This window comes from Salvia hispanica, chromosome 3 (genome assembly GCF_023119035.1).
Source record: "Salvia hispanica cultivar TCC Black 2014 chromosome 3, UniMelb_Shisp_WGS_1.0, whole genome shotgun sequence".
Taxonomy (NCBI): domain Eukaryota; kingdom Viridiplantae; phylum Streptophyta; class Magnoliopsida; order Lamiales; family Lamiaceae; genus Salvia; species Salvia hispanica.
Window position 1 is genome coordinate 7,857,916 of NC_062967.1, and position 18,698 is coordinate 7,876,613.

Here is an 18,698-nt window from a genome sequence, read left to right on the forward strand (position 1 = left end):
GATTTATTACTTTTGTACACTTTTTTGTTCAGTTGAGAAAAGTATATCGTATTTAAGTGAACTTTTCAATCCACCATGATATTGATTAATAATTAAATATATTTCCTTTTCCACCACTTCAATAATTCAATAATCCACCATGTTAGGAGGCCCCAACTTGTGTGATTCGGTAATTAAAAAATTACAAACGGTAGTTTAATTACTACCAACGAATATTGTATGTATAAAAGTGAAAGCGGGATACTTTATCGTATTAATTCGGATTATTCACAAAAACTAAAGTAGTAATATCCTAAAGTTACATTTGAATGTGACAGTATATATGTTTTCTATGTTAAAACTTAAGACAGATGAAGAAAAAGTTATCTATATAATTTCCTAATCGCTACAAAACATTGCTGATATATGAATGAAATGATAATCGAATGGTAACCATCGTTCGTTCTCAATCAATAAGCATTATTTATTTTGTTTATAAATAATGATCTCGTCTTGATTTGACATGAATTTCAAAAATGAAAAAAAATAGAAAATTTAATAAATTATGCATAGGGGAGTGTTATATTGCTAATTCAATGCTTAATTGCTAACTACAACTCAATAATAGCCATTAGATATTCAAATTAAAGGCCTAAATTATTAACCACAACATATCAATACGATCAACAAAAAACGTCAATAAAGCTATAGGATTAATTCCAATAAAAATCAATAGGGGTATTAATGTCAAGTTAGTTATAACTAACTTTTAAAAGAAATCCCAAAACTTTAAATTCATATAACATATATCAAATTAAAGATAATTTTATAAAGATTCCAACGATATACTACATGCATATGTTCCGACGTCAAAATTTGAAAAAAAAATTCTAGAATTTTCGTATTTTTTCGTACACATGTTAATGTCAATACAGCTAAGATAATATGTCAATATAAAGCATATATAATGTCAATCCTAAATTTGTGTTGACATTTTCAAAGCATTGTGTTGATATTTTCGAAACACTATATTGACATTTTCATCCAAAATCCTAATTTGGCGTTTTTTTTAATTTTTTTCGATTTAATTAATAAAAACAAAATTACACGTGGCAAATTGTAGACCATACGTTTTTTAAAATCAAGTGGCCTTAAATTAGTTGTAGTTAGCAATTAAATGATGAGTTAGCAATTGATCATTTCCCATTATGGATAAATATGAGTTATATTTTTATACATGTAATAAATATGGATGAAATTAATTTAGAGAATGTGTAATCGATTTATCAAAACTAAAAAAATTTAAAATGGAATATGTAATGATGAACCTCCAAAATGTAAAACTAATACTCCCCCCGTCCCAAGGTATTAGACCAACTTTCCTTTTTGGAATGTCCCAACATATTAGACTCATTTTCTTTTTTAGCAAAAAACATCTATATTATTTTATTCTCCACCTACTTTTTTCTCTCTTCTCTCTCCTACTTTTTCCCTCTCTCATACTTTACTTTCTTCACTTTAACTATTTAAATATCACTTCCTTAAATCATGTGCCCAAAAGAAGTAAGTCTAATACTCCGGGACGGAGGGAGTAATTAATAGTCAAGCCCCCTCAAATTATCGCCCCATCTTTTGAATTTTGATCAAATTATCCTCTCTCCCTTTCCAATTTTGATAAATCCTCCAGAATTATGGAGTAGTTGTTTATATTAGTATATTTCTACATCATCATTATAATCTATCGTATCATGAAAGCCTCTTTTGAATTATGATCAAATTATCCTCTCTTTCTCTCTCTCGAATTTTGATAAATCCTCCAGATATATGGAGTAGTTGTTTATCTTATATTGCTACATCATCATTACATATCATGAAAATAAGGAATAAAGACAAAGGATTAGTGGTGAGTTACTATACATGCATAAGTTAATGCCCAACCCACATTAGTTGTAAAAGGTAATCGTCGAATATTATATGGAATAATCAACATTGATCATTGGACTAGAAACCAAATACACTCAACTAACAAGTTAAAACTAGCATACTTAATTACTACATTGAATTGCACTTTACTTGTGGCTTTTGCAATCACAGAAAAAGAAAATGCTGTGGGACGTCAAAAATCAGATAAAAATAATCTAATATCTTTTCATTCTTGGAATTTTACTTGTGCTAAATTATAAGTAATTTGAGTTACATCGATTTTATTGTCAAAGTGAAAAGAGTTTTTAAGTTATTATAATGATCACTACTCTATCGAGTTTTAATTTAAATTCAAGTGTTAGTGAAAGGTGATTGTTGTCTTCTTGTAATTCAAAATAAATGGAGAATTGATTTGTTTATTTGTACTAGAAAACACCTAGTTACTATCTCAGCAAGTAAATTTATCTTGTGATAAAACTAAATTTTGGTTAAAAATTACTCCATAATCCCTCATTAGAGAAATAACATGCACTTAATTAGCGGTATGCATAAATCTTTAAAAAAGTGATTAAAAAAAATATTTTTTATAAATCACTGGCAGGCATGGTAGCTTACCAATAGTTATCCAAATTTCAAAGATGAATATCTCGATAGTCTCACACCCAAATAGATAAACCAAAGCCATCCAATTTGCAAGGTGTTACCAGTTTAACTTTTAAGAACCATCAGTTCTAGTTTAAAATCGTCATCATATTTGACGTGTCCGATTTTGAATCTGTAAATGGTGATCCGATTTTAATTTTGGTGATTTTTATTATTTTCTCTTGCTTTTCACATTTTCCTTCTTTTTCATTTTTTCATGGTTTTGGGTTCAAACTTCAAAACCGATGGTAAAACCATTTGTTCCAGATTTTAAAGTATATATTTGAAATATTGACATTGGAACTGATTTTGGCCAGTGGCAATTAAGTTTGTCAAAATCGGTTGAGATTTAAAAATCAAATCCATCAATTTAATTTTGGCCAAATCGACTATTCCAATTTTAATTTAACCAATCATATGTAGTGTGATCCACTTTTCATGTTCGTATAAAAAGATTGGTACTCCACTATATATTAATTTCATGGGACCAAGTTTTGGGTAGAGAAGATATAGAGGAGTATATATGAGGATAAGGCTAATTTGTATTGGATATGCAACATAAAGCCAGCACACCACCATTACAATCACGTGTACAGTTATTCTTTACTATCTTGGACAGCCTGTCCATTTTTGTAATAAAATTTTTTGAAACCAGATTCAAATTACATCTCACATTTCTTTCTCTGTCAATTGACATCGGATTTTCTAGTTTAAACGATTACGTATTTTTTTTCTAAATCACGTTAATGCAACATATATATATATATATATATATACTATGACAACGGATCATATATCAATTTACCAAAGATATAACGTGGGATCTTCAACAAAAAGTGACACGTCACCTCATTAAAGTTTTAGAATAAAAGATCAATTTTTCTCACTGTTTATGTCATTTATTTGATAGTATTTCTTTTATTTTTATTTTTATTTTTGTAATTATCATTTATCAATATGTAGCAAATGTTTTTTTTTTTTCAAGAATAAAATACTACGGCAAATTATTTTCAGCTAAGAACGAACCACATAAAAACCAAATTAAATATTTAAAATTGTGTGCTGAATAAATATATAAAAAGATAATATTTATATCTGTACAAGTAAATAAATGGATAAAGATATATAATGAACGGGCTGAAGTTATTAGGTCTCTAAAAATATTAAATATACAATACCAACTTGATTTATAATCTAGCTAGAAAACCCATCCAATTAATACGATTTGATTTTGAAGTTTGAAGCATCAGAAAAATATGCTGAAATTTATCCCATTATTAAAAAGAGTACTGCATTTCCTATCTCTTTCTTTCTATGTGCTTCACGAAGTATATTCTATTGGATGAGATAGTTCCTGTTGAATTTCTTTGTCGTTATCAGTAAACTAATATGTGATGCATAGTGTTTGTCTTATAAGGCGTAAATCGTTTGTTAATTGTATAATGAAAGAGTATATTTTACTCCTTACAACTGAGAGGGAAATAATGTTTTTTTTTTTTTACTTTTTCTAAAATGTCACTGTCTAAGAAACTAAACAAACTTATTTTTTTATTTTTTTACGTTTTCATAAGACCTACATTTATATAGTAGTACTCCCTCCGTCCCACAAAAGATGTCACACTTTTCTTTTTAATTTATCCCACAAAGGATGTCACACTTTTCTTTTTAATTTATCCCACAAAAGATATCACATTTCCATTTTTGGAAAAAGTTCTCTTCCATGAATATAAAAATTATATTTTCTCTTTCCATTTAACATACAAAACAAAACCTTCTAAAATCTCGTGTCATCCCACAAATGTGACATCTTTTGTGGGATGGAGGGAGTACATTTAAAGAAAATGGAAACAACCGTTTTGGATTAACATTGACAAAAAATTATACTCCCTCAGTCCCAGATAATTCGTATCATTTTGACCGGACACGAGTTTTAAGAAATGTAATGAAAAGTAAGTTTAAAAAGTTGGTGGAATGTGAGTCCAACTTTTATATATTAGTTTTATAATAAAATATAATTAGAAACGAGTTAGTGAAATATGAGGTCCGCTACCAAAAGTGGTAAAAAGTGAAATGAGATAAATTATGTGGAACAAACCAAAATAGAAAAATGAGATAAATTATCTGGAACGGAGGGAGTATATTATAAGGCCCTATTTGATAAAGGTAGATGGATCCAAGATAAAAGAATTATCTAGACTCAATAGTCATTTAGTAACATAGCGGCCTAACAACCATTTGTTTAGCTAACAGATTAAATTAAGATAGGCACATCTTACTTGTCAAACAATACCTAAAAGGAGAGCTTAGATGATTTAGGAGCCATAGAGAGTCAGGGATGAAGTCACTGGCAGATCTAGGTGGGGTCGGAGGTTGGCTTCACGGTGCGCCACCTAATCTTTAAGGATTAGGTTCACTTCTGTTTTTTGTCCTCCATCTATTGTATTGTCCTGATTTTTGGTGCTTCTTCAATATGTCCGACTAGATCAATTTCATGAAATTTGTTTCTAGACGTGCTATTGGATAGATTGTGGGAGGCTATGAATTGGTCAAAATGAACTTGACATCTTTGAAGGATGAATTCATAGACTGTTTCAAACTTTTACAACTTGAATCTTTGTTGTAGAGTAGAGCAAACAAAATTCCTTCTCAGCCCACCAACACATAGTCACCTACCTCACTAAATATTCATACCATTTTCAACGGGGGGAAAAAAAGTTGGCACATTAGAAACTCATCACACAAACATATTGTTGTTTTATATCACGCCAGACAAACTATATTAGCCTTTTGACATTTTACGTGATGTGTGTTTTATTTCTAACCTAGAGTAATAAATTAATAATAATTATATTTTGGATAAGTAAATGGATCACATAAGGAAGTAACCAGTGCCTTTTCAAATAAATACTCCTTCCATCTCATCGAAGATGACCCACTTTCCATTTTAGTTTGTCTCATTCAATATGATTCATTACTAAAAATGAAAATTCCATTTATCACTACTTTATTCTCTCTCCTTATTTTACTCTCTCCATTTAACACATGGAGTAAAATAAAATTGCATAATAACTCGTGCCGCCCAAGTAAGGGGTCGTCTTTCTTGGGACGGAGGGAGTAAATTTTTTAGAGGGGTTGTTTTTATAAATTAAAGTGAAGGGAAGTATTATTCTATGTATTTTTGCGTTGATATACTACGACAACTTTTGTATTAATAGTATTATTTTAGTCGTTGTGTAATTAATAGTATCTTATAGTCACAAGTACATCGTTTGCATATACGTAAACGTAGCAATGGCTTAATTATGATAAAATATTAATAGCTACTATCTATTATGGAGTAACTGTTAATTGTTTTATTACTACTAATAGAACTTGAATAAAGTACATAAATGTGTGAACGGAATTGAAGTACATAGAAAACTCAACTGAGAATCCAAAGTTCAAAAAGTGGGAACATGGAGTGATGACCTAAACTAACAACAACTAAACACCCATCAAATTACTAAAATCATTGTGATTTCCTTTTCTTTATTGTTATCCAAATTAATTGAGTTTAAGATGTAGGTATCTCAAAACAAAAGCAATTGAATCATGGTCTATTACTAGTAGATTTCTTTATCATTTTAATGTTTTAATGAAAATGTATAAAATTTATGCTAATTACAAAGAGGCACTCAACGCTACAAATTTCTGACGTGCCGACGAGATGCACAATGCGGTAAATCCGCACAACTTTCTCAATTTACATAGAATTTGGCATTACTAAAAGGGCTTGGCATTCACATTCTACTCTTCTCTGATCCCAACACCCTTTGAAATCAACCAATTTGTGGTAGATCTTGGAAGTCAGCTAAGAAAGTCACTGAGATTCCATGTATAAGCCAATAAAGTATCTCCTCCGTTTCTTAAAAATAAAAATTATTTTCTTTTTTTAGTCCATTTTTTAAAAATATAAACTATCCATTTAGGAAATGGACCATATAATTCACTAACAATAATTTTACTATTTTTTCTCTTTCTCTCTCACTTTACTTATTTTTCTCCTATTTTTTTGTTTTACCAATTTTGCATTAAAACATTTGAAGCTATCTATTTTTAGGAAACAAAGGAAATAGTAGTTTTGTGTACATCTCCTGAGAAAAAATCTCCTGAGAAAAAATCCATGGTCAGTTTCTTTAGCTATAAAATTTTTAAGTGAAAATTTTGAGTACCTCTTTACAGCTAACTAAAGTTGCGACATTTTCGTTAAAATGTAAAAAAAAATTCCTTATACATTAAACAATCAAATATAAAAGGGTTAATGGTCCTTGAAATTTCAAATTTAGCCAAAATTTGATATTTATTATGAACTTAAAAACGTAGTCGCTAATATGATAAAAGTTTGGCTTGTAATGAATTTCTCACAGATTCATTTTTTTTTATATTAAATTCGACGTGACATGTCTGATTATGTAGGTGAACAAAGTGATGAATATAAAATATAACGTCATATTTAATGAGTGTAAATGGCGTTATTTTGTGCATCACATGAGTTTTGAAATATCTCCCAAAGTTTGTCGAAATCCATTTCAAAATATGGAAAATTCATTATACTAGATTACTAGTACATAAGTTTATGATTTTTTCAACCAAGTTTTAAATTCATGTGCAATGGCCAAAACTTGTGATTTCATGGACCAATAGCCCAATTTAAAAAATACTCTCTGTCCTATTAAATATAAAACGTTTATTTTTCGGCACTGAATTTGATGTGGTGTTGTTTTATGAGTTAATAAAGAAAATAGAATAAGAGATAGAGAAAAGTAGAAATGATGATATTTCTGTTTTAGGAAATATTTTTATTTTTAATGAGATCTAAAAAGAAAAATATTTTATTTTAATGGAACAAACGGAGTACGCATTTACTTATTTTCGCAATAAGCCATTCACACTAAAAAGGTTAACACAAGTTGTCTGATCTTAATTAGAGTTATTCGAATATGCTTTTTTGCCATACTCGTGAAGCTGAACATGCAACTATGCATATGATAGGAGTACCATAAAACAGTGAAATAATATTTTAATGTAAAAAGTGTCATCTAACAAGAAAAGTTAGCTATAGTGGTTGACCCGTTTATCGTCTACGTTTATTAAACTTACCCTAAACACTACTAAGCACGTTTATATTTTTCCAAAAGGAGGAGAAAATAAATACTAGACTACTTTATAAGAGAACAAATGCCAACTATTTAACTTAATCTTTAATTGGCCACAGTTGATGACGCAAGGTTACTCTAATCCTTTGCATATGTTTGGAGATAATAGTACTCCTAGTTAATAATAGTATGATTATTAATTAAATTATTAACAACGGAGTACCTGGGATTGATAAGCCTTGAGCCTAATTTCCTTGACCATCTTAAAAAATTACTCCTTATAAGTAGTACATAAATTTCCCTTTAATTAAGTCTAGTCATCAGACCATCAATTTTGTCCATATTTAAATGCTACACATTCGTTAAACAAATTGTTGACTAAATTAAAACAACATGCCAATTGCTTCTTTAATATTCTCGGTGTAGAGTTATCTTATTTGTAGAGGGATGAAATCTCTTTATTACGTGATCTCACAGCGATAATTCATCTTCTAATTTCGAAATTCCTGTTTGTATGAAATTATGAATCTAGCAACATAATAGTATGCCTCTCTACTAGAGAAAATGAATTATTGTCAGTAGAAATTAAAACTTATTGAGATGAAATATTATCAAAAACTGAAGTAGAACTTTTATATATTTATTTAAAATAGAAAAACATTTATATATTGACTCAGATGAATATAATAGGTGTACTAAGTTTATTTTCACGTTTTAGTATATTATCAAAAGGAGTACAAAATAAATAGTTATTTTATTGAATAGAAAGCTGTTCGTGATATGAGCAACAAATAATTTCATCCGTAAACTCATTTTCTGCTAATTACTACTCCCTCGGTTTATAAAAAATAGAACAATTTGTATATAGCACGAGTTTTAATATAGAATTGTTAAAGTAAGAAAAAAAAAAAGTAAGATAGAAGGAGAAAAAGTAAGTGAGAAGTAGTGTTAGTGGAATAATATATAGTGTTATTATTTGTTGAAAACTTTTTATAAATGAATATGCTCTATTTTTTTTAGACTGAGGGAGCACCATTTCAACTACTACTACTTGTTATCGTTATTTATATCTTAGTCATTAATTATACATTAAGGTTATTTTTTAGGCTTAAAAGGGAGAAATTCGTAATTTGGAACAGCATTAGTCTATAATCCTCTAAATCATTATCTATAACTTCACTAACAAAAGCGAAACTCGAAGCCGAAAATCAATTATTTCCAACAACCGTATACTCTCTCAATCTGAAAAAAAATGATTGAGGCATGAATGACTAATATACCCCTTGTCACGTAGCCAGATATGCGGCAACTGGGGGGTAATCCCGGAAGCAAGAAGGTAGATGCAAAAAACCATGAACCTGGCGCCGCGTAAGTAGTGACAATGATTCTAGGTGCTGGCTCCACCTAATGTGATAAACCCAAGAAACCAACGTCTTAGATTGCGCCACGTGAAAGTAGTGGGCCAGGGCCCACGGGTACAGGATAGAGTAGCAACAAATATCGATTTAATAAAGAATATGCGAGTATATCCAGTAGCTTCCGAACCGATCGCATTATTACCCCAGAGTGACGTGGATCCTCTCTGTCTGGTCTACCAAATTGGACCATTCGAGGCCAAGCAACATTAGCCTGTGGAGGGTTCCATGGTATCCATGTGCACCACCCGCTTATATTTCCACGTCAGCTGATTGGGCCCAGATCTGGGGTATATATAAACCACTTCCAAGGTTCGTTGAATATCACAAATCTTTAAAGTAAATTAATCAATTTTGTAGGGTTTGGGTGGTGGAAATCCAAATGTCGAGAGTTCCTATAAACCACAGGATTTTGACCTGCGACGGCCGGGAATCTGATTTGTCCGGCGAAACCACCGTTAATTTATCCGACGACACCGTTTTCCAGTTCCTGAGTGAGGAATGCGAGGGGCTGAGTAACATTTTTGACGATTATGCAGACGACGATGAGAAAGAGAACGAAAACGAAAACGAAAATCCAGAGGCGGAAGACGACAATTTTTGGGAAACTCAACATCAATTATTGCAAGTAAGTTTTTTTCTTTTGAAATTCTCTCTTTTTTTAGCCTAATTTTTGGATCAATAAAGTGCAAGTTCGTCCGTTGTTTTGAAGAAGATAGGAATCTGGAAAATTTCTGAATTGGGTTGATTAACTAGATCTTTTGGATCCTGCAGTCTACTATATGCAGAACGAGCTCTTTGGAATCAAAAATCCGAAACATCACGAAAGAAGCAGTGAGAGAAGCTTGCGGCGTTTGCGTATGCGGCAGAGCTGCCGACGGTTGCCGGAAATGTCTAATGGCGGAGATGTGCCGCCGCCTCCAGAATTCGGGGTACAACAGTGCAATTTGCAAATCTAAATGGAAGAGCTCACCCGATATTCCTTCAGGTACTTGAATTTTTTAAAAACAATTGGTGTTTGGTATGAAATTGAGAAAAATTGGAGTAGTAGGGCTAAGATTTGGGGGTTTTGGTTGATGCAGGGGAGCACACGTTTTTGGATGTGATAGAGGGGTCGAATTCGAAGAGAGAAGCGAGGGTGATAATCGAGTTGAATTTCAGAGGGCAATTCGAGATGGCGCGAGCAAACGAGGAGTACAATAAGATGGTGAAGAAGCTGCCGGAGATATTCGTGGGGAAGATGGAGAGGCTGATGGCGGTGCTGAAGATCGTGTGCGGGGCAGCGAAGAGGTGCATGAAGGAGAAGAAGATGCACTTGGCTCCGTGGAGAAAGCATCGGTATATGCAAGCTAAGTGGCTCAGGACTTGCGAGTGCTTGGCGCCGTCTTCGCAAACTTTCTCCTCGAGCTACTCCGGGCGTCCGGCCCGGCCCGGGAGGTCGTTGCTGACCGTTGACTTGATGATGGAGAATCTGCAGAGACCGGTTGTTGCAGTCGTATGAAATTCCCAGTGTTTTTTTTACTCTTTTTTTGTTTATTTTTTTTTTCTTTTTGACTGTGGCTATCCCTTTTTCTGGATATATATAAATGAATAGTTGAGTGAGGATCACAAAGGTCCTGCTGTATCTTGACTGGTTTTGTATTTGCAATCCATGTGCGGATTAATTTGTGAAAAATGAGAATTGTAACAACGGCGTTATCCAACTATATAAATAAAGGTTATAAAAGTATTTCTTTTTTGGTACATATTTCAATTATTGTGTATGAAATCCAAATAGATGTAAAATCATATAAACCCAGAAGCAAGCGATAAAGTTGTAATCGGGCTATGAGTATTGGAAAATGTATAAATCTACCTGCTAGGAATTATAATGACTATTCATATGCTATTATTTCAGTGGGCCTCATTCAAATTTATTATAGTACTCTACTACAAGTATATTCTCCGTGTATACTTTTTTATGCCACATGGTTCATGTTTGAGTATTGAGTAGATGAAAAAACATTTACTCCGTATTTTAGTTTGAAGAAACAACCGTTCATAGTTGTTGCCCAAAAATCTTACTACCTAGTATTTTCCCAAAACATGTTCCAGCATCTTCCTATATGAATTTTGGAAAAAATAGTTAAATTATTCCCTATCATGTACACCACAATATATATGAAGTCAGAAACATAATCTAATACTCCCTCTATGGCAATTTAAAATCTCGTTTTAATTTGGCACAAGTTTAGAAAAAAATATGAAGAAAAGTAAGTAGAAAAATTAGTATAATATGAATCAAAGTTTTGATATTGTCAAAATGCAAGCGTAATATTTTTTAATGGAGTATTTAGTCCACCTATCTAAAATACAAAAAAAAAAAATATTATCAGATATTAAATTACAGAAGAGAAACGACAAATATGGACATAATTTTGTGGATAAAATGAGTATTTATTAGCTATTATTATAAAAATAATGATACGCTATATCAAGCTAATTAAATACTACTATTATGGTATCTACAGTGTCTCACGTTGAAAAATATTATCTACTAGTACTTATTTGTAAAAGGACACAATAAACTTTAGGCCGTGTTTGGTTGTCAGGATTCTATCTGGGAAAGTAATCTGATTCCTTAAATTTTAAATTCATGTGTTTATTTCGGTTTTTAATCAAATTGGGAAAGTAATCAGAATCCGAGAACAGGGAAAGTTAGTACAACTTTCCAGGATTCTGAATTATAACTTTTCTTAGGTATTCTTTTTCCCGTTCTAGGATTCTTACCTATTTAAGCAATATAGTATAGTTATTATTATTATTATTATTATTATTATTATTAATGACAATATTTTAAAAATAAATTAAAATTATAAATCATACTTAATTTTACTATAATAAATAAATATAATTAAAATTATCATAATGAAAATTAGATTTTATAATAATTCATAATAGAAATTAATAATTTATTAAATAATTAAAATATAATTATATAATGTAAATCATATAATAAATAATAATAATTATATTGTATAAATTGATAATTAATCAACAAAATCATAGTGTAAATTTAATTTATAAAATTTATTCAATTATAATATATGTAAATATTATAATTATAATATAATAATTATTGTATCTATTATTATAATAAATGAGTATAATACTCCACATAACTATAATAATAATTATATTATTATATATTAAGATGGATAATCCATATTTAAATTATCTATGGTAGTAATTAATATAATAATATAATTATTATTATTTATAGTAATTAATAATTTATTAAAAATTGTACAATATTATTCTTTTTTATAAATAAAAATAATAAGTATATTTTTAGTTTGTTGTTTAAATTAAGTATAAATTTAAAATCTTGATAATTTCCAAACACAGGAAAGTAAAGTTACTAGGAATCATATTCCCGGGATTCATTTTCCAAGGAAGCATTTTCCTCAACTTTACTTTCCTGCCAACCGAACATGCCTTAGAGTTTTGTCTCTTACTGAAAAATGAAAAGCATAACATCATAAAATGTTTATCTCACGCCTTTTAATATTTGAATAATAAATCATGAAATTATAAATTTTCTAAATTGTCCCATGATCATAATTTTAGAGTAATTTCGATGCTAAATGACTCTATAAATACAGAGAATAAAATAAAATAAATTTGATCAAATGAGATAATTTAGAATTTTTTATACCTCATAATCTACCATTCAAATTTTAAAAGTGTGGGACAAATCAAAATTTGGTACAAACTTTATGATTTTATAGGTAATTAACACCTTTTTAAATACACTATTAATCCAACTCTAACCTGTGTCAATACGATTACTTTGATATTATTTTTTTTAACAAAAATGGTTTTTGAAAATAAAATAATATTAATGAATACTCCACAAATAAAATAATTTCCCAGAACATATCTTCCCCATTGGTTTTAAAAAATAGGGATACGACCCAGTTCTACTAAGGACATGATAGTGACGGGCCTTGGAAAATTTAAAGCCCAACAAACTGGTTCTTTGAAGGCTGGATAACGAAAGATTTGTACATGGATAAAACAAAATTAACGCATAAAATAACATATATTTAGTCGGATAAATTTGTGCAAGGTATCAAGCACAAACCTCCTAAATCTAAATCATTCATGAATTTTAAGGATTATGTCATTTACAACTTCATGGGTTAAATAAAACTGAGATTATAAATATATTTGGTTGAGTGCATATGACTTAATATTTAATCATGATGCAGCACATAGGATTATAATTTTTTTTTCTCACAGTCGTAGATTAAGGGCATTCACAATAGCGCCCATAAATCCGCTCAAAGTGATTGCCGGGTTTATGTGCACTATTGCACGGGTTTGAACGATATACCTGTCTAGTCGTCCGCCCTTGGGATATGGTGATCGGCGCTATTGCAGCGCCTTCAACCAAAAATTCCATTTAATTTTTTTTTATGGAGTTTTATCTTTTACTTTATTTTTGCTCTATAAATACTCTATTTTAAACTCCTAGTATTTAAACTCCATTTATCATTCTTTCACTCTAATTTCTTCTCTCACCTCATTTCTCTCTCAAAAAAGTAAAAAAAATGAATCCTGGTGATTTTCCAATAAATTCCAACGGAACTTAGATATCCCCTGCCTTTAATTTAAAAAAAAATTAAAATAATGGTGAAAATGGTGATAGGTGGATTTTAAGGGCATGATTTAGTTTAGGCGCTATTACATATGTTGGGACTGGAAAATAAAATACTTATGTGTCAAGAAAAAATGCGTTGGACTAATGTATAGAGCGAGTTTAAAGGTCACGACTTTGAATAACCTAATTATATTTCGGATAGTCTTGATGCACAATATACTAGCACTAAAAATACCTGCAAGTTTACATGGTAGATCTAGTATAACTAAAGGTCAAATACTGGGATATCGAACACGCGGAATAAGATTGCAATTGACTATCATATACTAAGCGTCATTTACTATCTAGAAACACAGAGTATTTTTGGTTTTGGTTTTGGTTTTGGTTTTGGTTTTATAAACTAGACATAAATATAAACAAATAAAAGAAAGTATAAAAACAAAATAATACAAAGCAGGCAAATGAATTCAGAATTTTAGGATCCAACTACTACGACCTAGTGATGTTTACTCTCACAGAACCTTTACCTTTATGTGTCTCTAGGATTATTAGGAAAGTCGTGATTCTATGATAAACCTTCTCTCGAGTGCACTTATCCAGTAGATTAGAAAGTCTCCTTCCAATAGATTAGTTTCTAACTTCTTAAGTTCCTAAGACTCAAGCCCTCACAAAGGTCCCCTCTCTCGAGTGCAGATAAACCTATGCGTTGTACTTGTTCCTTTTACCACGTAAAACTAGCTATCTCTCGATTAATCTAGTTAAACGGACATAGTTCTAAAGTTGGCCAGGCAAAAAAACAATAAAAACATAAGAACAAGCAAAACAATCACAAGAGCTAGAAAAATGTTCAATTCAATAAATCAAAACATGTTCATAATAGTTTTCACCAAAAAATCTACAAAAGGATGTTTAACTACTCATAGACAAGTAGTAAAAACAAAAATAAAAGTACTAAACATGAAAGAAATTGATAAAACCCAAGGTTGAATCTTCAATCTTCTCTTGTCTAGATCTGCAGAGTTCCACTCCAATGGGAGATGGATGAATTATTTGTGGAAGATGGAATGGAAGAATGTGTAGAGGGGGAGAAGGATTGGAAACTCTGAGATCAAGATTATGAATTAGGTTAAGAGATATTTATAGGCTGGAAAAAGGTTTCGTTTTGACAATTTTCGTGCCTTACAATAAATGGGAGAGGTTCAGACACCCATTTATTTTCTTTTCTGAATTTCCGCCTAAATTTCCGTCAGCTTGGACTGCACAACGCAATGTTCGTAGAATGATCATAACTTTTTTCACAGAACTTCGATTGAGACGTGCAAGGTAGCCATGCAAATCCAACAATGCCGGGAAAATCGGCTTGAAATGAGGCAGTTGTACCTTGACCTTCTTGCATTTTTCTATCCTTTTTAATCATTTATCAATAAATACGTCAAAAATACCAAATTTATAACACATGGAATTTAAAAACATAATTTGCATGATTAACATTTAAAACGAACCAAATCTAAATCTTAAAAACATTCAAAATCTGTGTTTGTCAAGTCTCCAAGTAAGTTTAGATCGACATAATTAACCAATTGAAATTTAGAATTTGAAAATATATATCACATTTTCTTTTTTAGTTAGTATATCCCATAAAAATATTACATTTATTTTTATAGAAAAAATCATCTCACATAAAAATATATAAAAATATTTTCTCCTACCGATTAACAAAATAACATAAAAAATATTTTTATGATACTTTAGAAAGGGGAAAAACGAGTGAAAATCGGAAAACGATAAAAGTCAAAATTGAGGCCCTTTTCCTTTCCATCCCGTCCTTGTTCATCCATGATTCCACCGTCACAGATTCCAAATGCTTCTACACGATTCCACTTCTCCTCAATTTCCCAATGCATTCCGCGATTCATCGCTTTCCACTTCACGGCCACCGCCCTTCTCTTCCTCCTCACCCCCGCCGCTGCCCAAATATCCTACTCCGACCGCTGCGGCGACGTCCTACCGGATCAGCCCTTGCTTCCGGGCGATAATGCCCCGCTCCTCAACCCTAGGTTCCTCTCTCTCCGCCACGTCCACCTCGATTGCAAAACAACCGACTGCAGGAGGGCTGAAATCCCCGCCTCCCTAACCTTCTCCTCCCACAAGGCGTACCGCACCGCCGACGAAGCTGTCTTCAAAATTGAAGCTGTATTGAGCCTCAACGACGTCGGCCGCTCCCGCAATTTCACGCGCCGCGGGCTGCGCCTTGTGCATTTTCGCCCGCCGCGGATTCCGTTGCCTCCAGGTAATTCGTGGAATTCCGTCACATTTTCGTTGAAAGGGTTTTGGGATTCGGTGTCGGGGAAGCTATGTATGGTCGGCTCTGGTTTCGGGAAACTCAGGTACAACCATGTTGTTTTGAAGCTTGATTACTTGAATTCCTCCAATATTTTCACTAGTTTAGTTAACGGAACTTTGGAGAATGTGAATGTGAGCGACACAAGTGGTTTTAACCTCAAGCCGGTGTCGATATTGGGTGTGAACTTGAGGAATTATAAGTACGAGTTGATTGATACACAGAGCCAGAGAAATGTGTTCTCGCGGTTGGATGATTTGGCTAATGTTTCTTTAGCAGTGAAGGATTTGGGGCAGAAGGTGTGTGCCTATGTTGTGTCTGCTGGATTTGTTGAGCTGGAGTATGAAAAGGACTGCAAAACTGGGAATTGCAATTTTCTTGGGAGAGCAAATGGTGGTCTTCTGCCGAGTGTTATGTACTTCAACGAAATAGAGTGTTTGGGGGATGGTAGGGTGAGGTTCTTGTTGGGGTTTGGGGATTCGGGGCATAATGGAAATGGGCTGCCTTTTGAACCAAATGTGACTTTGGTTACGGAGGGGAGATGGGATTGGAAGAGAAAGAGGCTTAACATGGTTGGTTGCCGTATTTTTAGTGATGGGGACGAGGGCTTTGTTGGGGAATGTTTGATCAGGGTAAGTTTGAGATTTCCAGCTCGGTGGACTTTGAGGGAGCGGAGCCCTGTTGTTGGTGAGTTGTGGAGTACTAGGAGTTCCAATGAGTCTGGTTATTTTGGCAGGGTTACCTTGTCAAGTATAAAGAATAGGCATATCAGGGTGGCACAGCTGAGATATGAGTATACAGAGATTGAGAAGACGAGGGGACGTTGTGCAAATAAAACAATGATGCAGAAAGAGCTGGGGAGGAAGTACCCTAATGCATTATCATCTGATATGAGATTTGACATGGTTGCCGGAAATCGGAGAGTGAAGGATCTATGGGGTTACTCTTCTCCACTTTATGTAGCTAATACACCCTATCAGGTATCTTCCGTGTTTGGGAGAGGATCCCGTCAAGCAAAGCAAAACATTAGTGATGCAATTACTAACGTCAGCTATGTACTGACTGTTATATCTTCTCACTCTTTCAAGCTCAGCAATGAACATATGCAAATAAAATCATTTGATATTTCTGCTGAAGGGACATATGACACCGAAAGGGGGCACCTATGCATGACTGGATGCATGCATGTCGGGCCTCCTAAAGCAAGAGTAGGGCGAAATTCATCGTTGGATTGTGAGATTCTGGTCGACATACAGTATGCTACGCTTAATGCAAGAGCTGCAGGTGTTGTGAGGGGAACCATTGAAAGCACGCGAGAAAAGTCTGACCAACTTTACTTTGAAACGTTTGAAATATTTTCACATTCAGTTTATGAAGGACAAGCAAAAGAATCCATATGGAGAATGGATCTGGAGATCACAATGGTTTTGATTTCCAACACGCTTTCATGTATCTTCATTGGTCTGCAACTATTGCATGTTAAGAGGCATGCTGATGTCCTGCCCTTTATTTCTGTGGTAATGCTTATTGTGCTCACCTTAGGGCATTTGATCCCATTGCTCTTGAATTTTGAAGCTCTCTTCACAACGAGCCGCAACAATAAGAATGTTTACTTTGGTAGTGATGGATGGGTGGAAGTTCACGAAGTGTTGGTGAGGGTAATAACGATGATAGCTTTCCTACTCGAATTTCGTCTCCTCCAAATGACCTGGTCTTCTTCAAGATCTGGTGATGGAAGCCAAAAAGACCAATGGATATCTGACAAGAAAGTTGTTTATCTGTGTTTGCCATTGTATATTACTGGTGCTTTAGTTGCTTGGTTCGTCCACCTATTAAGAAAGTCAGTTTTGAGGAGACAATCTGTTTGGGGTGACCTCAAATCATACGCTGGTTTGATGTTGGATGGCTTCCTGCTGCCTCAAATTCTGTTCAATGTATTCTCTGATTCTAAGGAGAAGGCTCTTGCCCCGTCTTTCTACGTAGGAACTACATTTGTTCGCTTACTTCCACATGCATATGACCTTTACAGGTCCCGTAGCTCTAATTGGTCGTTGAGTTACATCTACGCAAATCCAAGAATGGACTACTACTCGACTGCCTGGGATATTGTCATATCAGTTGGTGGTCTTGTATTTGCTGTTATAATCTACTTGCAGCAGCGCTATGGCGGCCAATGCCTTGTACCAAATCGATCCACATATCAGAAAATCCCGGTGGTTTCTCCATAGATTATTTGGTAATTTAATGCTTCCAAACACATTTCTTTATTTTTGTATTGGTGCTTGCATGCTCACCCTTGCAATATTTGATATTGTAGTTTGGGAAGGTATCATATACTGTACAGCTACTGTTATCATATACTTTGTTGGCTGTCGTAGAATTGGGTGCAGCTCGTAGCTTGCTCTAAACTCGTTCTCATATTAATACACGCTGAACAGGCCTCGTATTCTTTGAGATTATAAATGTGATGTTATGAATCTCATTTAAAACGTAAATCATCTTTCTCATAAATTATGATAGTATAGTCTGCTCTTTTCTATTGGTGTGATACGGAACTCTGATATATAAGATTGAAAGGATATTGGGTGTAGAAATGTAGTTGGATTCTTGCAAGAACT

General features: G+C 32.8%; 2 protein-coding genes across 3 annotated transcripts; both read left to right on the top strand.

Moving 5' to 3' along the window:
* The first annotated feature begins 9,433 nt into the window (after positions 1 to 9,433).
* LOC125211103 lies at positions 9,434 to 10,718 on the top strand. The gene is made up of 3 exons (XM_048110798.1): positions 9,434 to 9,722; positions 9,869 to 10,082; positions 10,177 to 10,718. Exons 1-3 carry the CDS (start codon positions 9,477 to 9,479, stop codon positions 10,593 to 10,595), a joined length of 879 nt encoding a protein of 292 aa, XP_047966755.1. The 5' UTR covers positions 9,434 to 9,476; the 3' UTR covers positions 10,596 to 10,718.
* Positions 10,719 to 15,551: 4,833 nt separating this feature from the next.
* Positions 15,552 to 18,591, top strand: LOC125215136. 2 transcript variants are annotated; one of them, XM_048116460.1, is made up of 2 exons: positions 15,552 to 18,316; positions 18,398 to 18,591. In XM_048116460.1, the coding sequence occupies exon 1, from the start codon at positions 15,576 to 15,578 to the stop codon at positions 18,306 to 18,308; it is 2,733 nt and encodes a 910-aa protein (XP_047972417.1). In that variant the 5' UTR covers positions 15,552 to 15,575; the 3' UTR covers positions 18,309 to 18,316; positions 18,398 to 18,591. The 2 variants fall into 2 exon arrangements, with proteins under 2 accessions (XP_047972417.1, XP_047972418.1); XM_048116461.1 differs by lacking the exon at positions 18,398 to 18,591 and having other exon boundaries at positions 15,552 to 18,014; positions 18,110 to 18,225.
* Positions 18,592 to 18,698: the final 107 nt, after the last annotated feature.

Excerpts from the sequence above, each read along its gene's own strand:
- LOC125215136 (XM_048116460.1), top strand. The coding sequence starts at position 15,576 with ATGATTCCACCGTCACAGATTCCAAATGCTTCTACACGATTCCACTTC.
- LOC125211103 (XM_048110798.1), top strand. The coding sequence starts at position 9,477 with ATGTCGAGAGTTCCTATAAACCACAGGATTTTGACCTGCGACGGCCGG. Across the intron at positions 9,723-9,868 it reads CTCAACATCAATTATTGCAA|TCTACTATATGCAGAACGAG; the intron begins GTAAGTTTTTTT and ends TGGATCCTGCAG. Across the intron at positions 10,083-10,176 it reads CTCACCCGATATTCCTTCAG|GGGAGCACACGTTTTTGGAT; the intron begins GTACTTGAATTT and ends TGGTTGATGCAG.